At 51.0% G+C, this 7,342-nt stretch overlaps 1 protein-coding gene across 1 annotated transcript in view; it reads right to left on the bottom strand.

The window, feature by feature from the left end:
• Positions 1-7,342, bottom strand: part of CPAMD8 (C3 and PZP-like, alpha-2-macroglobulin domain containing 8) — a 67,445-nt gene that overhangs the window by 29,862 nt on the left and 30,241 nt on the right. Inside the window, exons 18-21 of the mRNA XM_015424645.1 lie at positions 6,376-6,521; positions 5,421-5,483; positions 348-579; positions 51-204 (exon numbers count right to left, since the gene is read on the bottom strand). Coding sequence (XP_015280131.1) covers positions 51-204; positions 348-579; positions 5,421-5,483; positions 6,376-6,521 — 595 coding nt within the window. The remainder of the gene's footprint in view (positions 1-50; positions 205-347; positions 580-5,420; positions 5,484-6,375; positions 6,522-7,342) is intronic.

Raw genomic sequence — 7,342 nt, 5'->3', positions numbered from 1 at the left:
CAACATCCCCACACACACACGCACGCGCACACACGCGAGCAGAGCCTGACCTGTGATGTTGTTCTGTCCCAGTTTGCTGAAGGAGAGGACAACAGAGGTGGGCTTGGCTTCACCAGGGGCCACGCACTTCTTCCTGGTCAGGTGGTGTTTCCCAGGGTGCCCAACAAACTTGATGCCTTTGGGAACCGCTATCTTAACGTGGACCTGCAGGGAAAGACAACGGCGGCTCCCAACCCTCCTCTCGCTATCAGGGAGACAGGATGCTTCCCCTGTCGCCCCTGGTTACGAGGGGCGGCTGCCGCTTCCTGCCAAGACCACGTTCCTGGCAAGATGAGCCGCGGGCTTACCTCCAAGCACACCGCGAGGTAGTTGTGAACAGTCAGCGGGATCTTAGTCTGTTCCCCACGGATGACGCGATACGGAAGGGTGAACTCAATGAAGAAAGCCTTGAACGTCTTCAGGCTCGCCTGCTCGGCCACACCCAGCCCTCTCTCCTCAGACATCCCCACGGCCTCCGTCAGCCATGTGGTGATGGAGTCCGGAACCTCCACCTGCAGCTGTGCTTCCCCGGACACCTGGCTGCGAGGCAAGGAGAAGGAGAGTCACCGGGGAGGGGTGCCCCAATCGGGACTAGGGTAGTAGACCATGAGGTCCGGACAACATCCACTGCAGTCAGAGTGCATCCAAATCAGCCAATAACTGTGAAGCAAACATCAACCGATCACCCAGTTTTGACAGAGGTCATCATCTGTCCAGGTGAGACCACTGAGTGCATTCTGTGGCACCCTGCAATTCCTCCTGTTTCGGTTTTCCACCTCCCCTGCCCCCGATCTCATTTGTGGCATTTAAAGAAGAGAGTCAAAACACAACTGCCTCCTGTCCAGTGCGACCTGGCAAAACACTATAGAGACTCCCTTTTCTGCTGTTTTTAACACCACGCCATGGCTTAATTGGTTATTTCCTGTTCACCTGACAATCCTGGAAAGAAATCTCAGTTAGGCTCAAGTCGTCATTTGGGGGCAACATTTTAATTACTGCTTCTCTGCATACAGCCAAAGAGAAATTAACATTTTTTTATTATTGTAAATTAAGTTAAAGGTAAAGGTTCCCTTGCTCGAAAGCCAGTCGAATCCGACTCTAGGGTTGCGGTGCTCATCTCCGTTTCAAAGCTGAAGAGCCAGCGCTGTCTGAAGACGTTTCCGTGGTCATGTGGCCGGCATGACTAAACACCAAGGTGCATGGAACGCTGTTACCTTCCCACCAAAGTGGTTCCTATTTATCTACTTGCAATTTCTTGCTTTCGAACTGCTAGGTTGGCAGGAGCTGGAACTAGAGACGGGAGCTCACTCCGTCATGCGGCACACTCGGGTCTCAAACTGCTGAACTACCGACCTTCCACAGCCTACAGTTCAGCGTCTTACCCACCTGAGCCACCGCAGCTCCTATTGTAAATTACAGAAGACCAAATCTTGAAAAATGAAAGGGGGGGGGGAGGAATAAGCCATGGCTTTGGCTGCAAACAAAAAAAGCAACAGCAAACGTTGCCCACACCCTCATGAACTGACCAAGGATCGATTTAGGAACAGTGCAGTGACCCAGAAATATCTTATTAAGGTGAGAAGCAGAAGCAGGTGTGCAACATACAAGAGGAAAGAAGCAAAATTTAAAGAGATGGTTGGAGGAAGAAGCGGTACTTTTGTTGAATGGGATCTACTTCTAAGTGAACATATAGTAGGATCCTTTTGACTAGATTTCAAGGGAGAACCCAGGGCTATATTAAGCATATATTAACTCTGCTTCCTGATGACTGCAGGAAAGCAGTGTCTGGCCCCGGTCACACGGGCCGGATATCGCGGGGGGGAGGTGTGGCTAATTGCCCCGGCGCAGTTTGATCTGCGATTACGCAATCAGACACGCCGGCGGCACACCACGGGTCCTTCCCTCGGCGCCGGTGGGTAAACGAGGGACCGGAGGGGAATGCTGCGCGCCAGCGCAATCACACCACGGGCGTCTGGAGGCAGCCCGTGGCAAACGTTTCCTAGTGCCTTGGAGGTACTAGTTTTTAAATGCGCATTGTTGGCGGTAAGCCACGGGTGCACTCCACTTCCCAGATGTTGGGGTGTGATCGCGCCCGGATAATCTGCCCACCTTCCGTGCCTCTCCCGCGGCAACTTTGCCGTGTGACCGGGGCCTCTGAACAGCACAATGGTACTTTTCAAGGGGAAGTTTCTGGAGCCTGTCCAGAAGAGGGCAACCAGGATGGTGAGTGGGTTGGAATCCAAGACTTATGAGGAAAAGCTGAAAGAGTTGGGTATGTTTAGCCTGGGAAAGAGAAGGCTTAGAGGGGACATGATTGCAGTCTTCAAATATTTGAAGGGCTGTCATGTAGAAGATGGAGCAGATCTATTCTCTCTTGCTCTGGATTGCAAGACTAGATCTAATGGGCGGAAATTACAAGGGAGTCGATACCGGCTAAAGAGAAACTTCCTAACTGTAAGAGTGGTTGAGCAGTGGAACAGACTGCCTCGGGAGGTGGTGGATGCTCCTTCACTGGACGCTTTCAAGCAGAGGCTGGACAACCATCTTTCGGGTATGTTGTAGGGCTATCTTTCGGCTATGCTCCTGCAGAGTGCAGGGGGTTGGACTACATGACCTGCAAGGTCCCTTCCAACTTTAACATTCTATGATTCTAAGAAGCCAAAGTATTTCTGGAAAGAAAGAAAAAATCAAAGTAAGGGCCCTTCCACTTCAAACAATCCAAGGTTCTGTTGTGATTATTTTAATGTGTATAATGGCTTGTGTTTTTATATTGTGGTTCTTAATTGCAAGCTGCCTCAAAGCAGGACTCTGAAGAGGCAGCACAGAAATATTTGAAATAAATAAACGGCTTGTAGACATGTGCTGGATGATGTGAATTTTCCAGGTTCAAGTCCAAGGCTTCCCCTTAAGCACATTGCCCATTTACTCCCTCAGTCCCCTGGCAACAGGAGCACACCAAGGGAGCCCCAGAAATTTTCACAACAAACAAGTTAAAAACAAGGTGCAGAAATTAAAAATGCCTCTGCACAGATTTCCGCTCTGCAATTCATGGCATAATAATTCAAAATCAGGGAGGGCAGAACAGAAAGAGAAGCAAATCGGGACTTTGACCCATTATCATGTACCGTTAAGGCCTGTGCGTGAAATGTGCATCTGACCAAGAGCACTAAGAAATGACCTGCAGTCTCTGAACTGCAGCCAAAATTCTGGCTGCTGGAGAAACAGCCACATTAATCCAGCCGCACAGGACGACTGGGGAGCGAATGACATCAGAAATGGACAAACTGAACAAAAACTTTCCAGAGGGCTCATTAACAATATGGAAAAATCAAGATTTAACGGAGACATGACTAAGGATAGTGTTATACTTGGTCTTTACACAAATACTTTTTTTTAAAGGCTTGTTGCTTTGTCATTTGACCTGCTATCCATCTGGAACGTAAGATTCTAAATGCTTAAAAGAAAGAAAACAAAAAGGGGAGGGGGGGAGGAGAGAATGGAAGGTTTGGTTTCCAGCCCCGCCTCTCTCCCCCAAGAGCAATTCGCCTCAGGCCGGTTCTCATTCCACAAACAGCAGCAGCCAAAAGCCGCTCTCCAGAAGACCTCTTTGCCAGTCAATTGGCTCCAGGCAAAGCTCTTTCCACTGGGACTTGAGCCAGTGGCCAGGGTTAACCTGTTATTTTTATACATGATGGCACTTCCCCCATCAACCAGGTAGGGGGCCAAGAGCCACCCCCGCAGCGCAGGTCAAAAGGAGGAATCCCATGGAAGGCTGCAGCTCCCTCTCAGGCCAGAACAGGCGAGACACAATAGCTAACAGTCTTGGAATGACCTTCTGCAGCCACCCTTTGGGGGGACCTAGAGTCATCTGCATGGCCGATTCAGAAAATTCACGCAAAGCTCCGGTTTCCTCTTCCACGGAATGCCACATGATCGGAAAGGCATACGCACGGCCGTTCCCGCTTGGGAGAAAGGCAGGAGGACGCCCAGCGTGGCTGATGCTCGTGTCAATGTCGAAAGGAGAAGACGCTGCCTCCCACTTCCTTCCCCCTGGTTACAATTAGCAGGGCCTCAGCTGGAATCCCCTTTGGTGGATTCAAAGGCGGATCTCTCATGCTCAGCTGAGCTGGTGCAAAGTCACTCGCAGGGAGTTTCTGTCAGATGGGATTTCAAAGCATTTGCTTGAAATTTTACTTCCCGAGCCGAGCCGCATCTGGGAGGGATTAGTCATGCATTTTAGCTGCTTTTGTGCCAGAAATTACTACATCAAGAGTTCGGGTCATTTGGGGGGACGCCCTTCCACAAAACAGAGATGACCGGCCTAGCTCTAGAGAGGAAGGCCCAAAGTGGCTGCCCAAGGAGGCCTCGGTGTGTGTGTGTGTGTGTGTGTGACACAAACTCCCTCAGCCATACGCCACAAAGGAAGGGGCCGGCCTCCCTTCCGCTCCAGGCGGGAAACAAGGGACCACCCTGGGAAAAGGAGTTCTCCAAGGGCAGCATCTTGAACGGGGCTCACGGCAGACGCTCCCCCCCATCACTCCATTCAACTTCCTCCACAGGTAATGCGGGGCCCACTGCCAGTTTCTCTGCTGTCCCTCGTGCAGCCCTTCTACCTGGCCGTGCTTTCAAAATTAGGCAGCGGCTGCGGTGGCTCAAGTGGTTAAGACGCTGAACTGCAGGCTGTGGAAGGTCGGTAGTTCAGCAGTTCGAGACCCGGGTGCCGCATGATGGAGTGAGCTCCCGTCTCTAGTTCCAGCTCCTGCCAACCTAGCAGTTCGAAAGCAAGAAATTGCAAGTAGATAAATAGGTACCACTTCGGTGGGAAGGTAACAGCGTTCCGTGCGCCTTGGGGTTTAGTCATGCTGGCCACATGACCACAGAAACGTCTTCAGACAGCGCTGGCTCTTCGGCTTTGAAACGGAGATGAGCACCGCAACCCTAGAGTCGGATTCGACTGGCTTTCGAGCAAGGGAACCTTTACCTTTACCTTTTACACATTTTTAACAGACCGTCTTTATGATTCTTGGCTGTTTCCAGGCTGTGGTGTACAGCGCTTTCCTTGCCCCAGTGTTAGGGCAGAAAGGGGCCACAAGGACTCCTTTGGCCTTCTCCCTTCTGCTTCTGCCAGGGAACCCAGCACAGGAGGCAGCTTCACTCCACAAGCAGAGGACCTGCCCACCACCCAGAGGGAGAGTGAGGCTCAGTGGGGGGGGGGGGCTGCCTGCCTGCCAGGGGCCACATCCCCACAGCCCAGTGAAGCCAGACCAGGGTGCCAAGCAAGAAGGGCGTGTGCCTGTCCCAAAGGGGAGGACCCCAGATGTGAGAAGGCTCAGGGGATTCTGCAGCTCAAGGGAAGGCAAAAGCAGAGACCCCAGAGGTACCTGACGTTTAAGCAGTGCCAAAGCCATGTCTCCGGAAAGAAAATCCTTTTCTTCTTCTCTGACCTGTTGAAGACAAGAAATCCATGACCCCAAAGGGTTCAGGAACAGAAAGGGCAAGGGGCAGAGCCACCCCCGCAGCGCAGGCCAAAAGGAGGAATCCCACAGAGGACTACAGCCCCCTCTCAGGTCAGAACAGGCGAGCCACAATAGCTAACATGCACGGGAGGCAACAGGAAGAACCTTCTCTGGCCACCCTTTGGCCGAAGGGCCATGCAGAGGACTCCAGGTCCCGCCCGGAGGTCCAGAGTCCTTACCCACAGGAATGGTCCAGCGTTTCCATCCCCCTCCCCACATTCAAGGGGCAGCATGATCAGATTTTCCACACTGTCCCCCCTTCCCCCGGTGCCATCTGGCATCTTCTGATCAGCCTTGAATTGGGTTTGGGATTGGTAGCCGGTCTAATTGCTGTAATGTTTGGGTCGCATGCTTCCAATAGCTGGCCCCAACAAGCAGTCTTAACTGCAGCATTCTGCACTAGCTGTCGCCTCCGGACACTCTTCAAGGGTAGCCCCAAGTACAGCACACTGCAGCAATCCAGCCTGGATGTAACTGAGGCATGGATCACTGTGGCTAGATCTGACTGAGCCAGGAACGGGTGCAGTTGAGGCACCAGCCAAAGCCGGGCAAAAGCACGCCAGGCCATGGCAGCCACCTGGTGTTCTAATAAGGTGACTCCTAAGCTGTGGCCCTGGCTTTCCAAGGGGAGTCTAACCCCACCCAGGACAAGAGCGAGCCGAAGTCCAGGCTCTGCCTTTCTACTAACCCAGAGAACCTCCGTCAGGTCAGGACAGGACAGGACTCCCTGTCACTGCGCCAGGAACCATTTCTACCAGGTCAACACGACTATTCCCCTTGATTTTGGCCGGGGCAGAAAGCATCAAAAGGCAGCCTCTACCTTGGCACAGTCTTGGAATGATGCGTGGAAGCAACCAGGGTGCCAGTGTGGGGCTGGAAGGCTGGCACGGCCTCATCCGTATACATGCTGCCATGCTGTCTGTGGTTTAAGCTGACGCGGTCCGTCATCACGACCAACCCGGTTTCCTGGGCAACAAAACAAACAAGCAAGTTCCTTGTTAGAAAAGCTGTGGAATGTATATATTATGGCGAAACTCTCGGATAACCTTGCAAGATTTGATAGAATTCCGTCTCCTTCCTCCTTTATCACTACTTGGTTACCTATCTTAGAATATCTAAAGCGATTTGATGACACCCCCAAGGAGATTGATGCTCTACAATTGTGGTAAGAGGCAGGATAACGACTGAATTAGATATAAACAGTTATTGTTCTAACTCAAACAGATTTCATTCACCTTAAGATAAAAGGTTTAAATGGTTTGTTTAAATATTGTTTTTATATCACACATATGCACAAAATAATTGTAATGTTATTTTGAAAAGTTCCTATTAACTTTGATAAGCCGATATTGTACTTAAATGTCTTTATGCTCTCACATGTTAGATTTTTACATTGTTGTAATCTTATATAAACTCAATAAAATTTATTGTATATATATAAAAAAGTTCCTTTTTAGAAGCTGAGGAGGGCTAAATATCAACCCCCTCCCCAAAATATCTGTGGAGGAGTAAGAGGAGGAGGAGATACACCCCGCCCTTCACTCGGACTCTCAGAGCAGTTTACAATCTCCTTCTCTTCCACTCCCCACAAAAGACACCCTGTGAGGTAGGTGGGGTTGAGAGAGCTTTGAGAGAATTGCTCTTAAGAGAACAGCTCTGAGAGAACTGTGACTGACCCAAGGTCACCCAGCTGGCTGCCTGTGGAGGAGGAGTGGGGAATTAAACCCGGTTCTCCAGATTAGAGTCCGCCGCTCTTAACCACTACACCAAAGTGGAGGGAAAGGACA

This window comes from Gekko japonicus, unplaced genomic scaffold (genome assembly GCF_001447785.1).
Source record: "Gekko japonicus isolate JY-2015 unplaced genomic scaffold, Gekko_japonicus_V1.1 scaffold596, whole genome shotgun sequence".
NCBI lineage: Eukaryota > Metazoa > Chordata > Lepidosauria > Squamata > Gekkonidae > Gekko > Gekko japonicus.
This window is presented reverse-complemented; position numbering and strand designations above follow the sequence as displayed.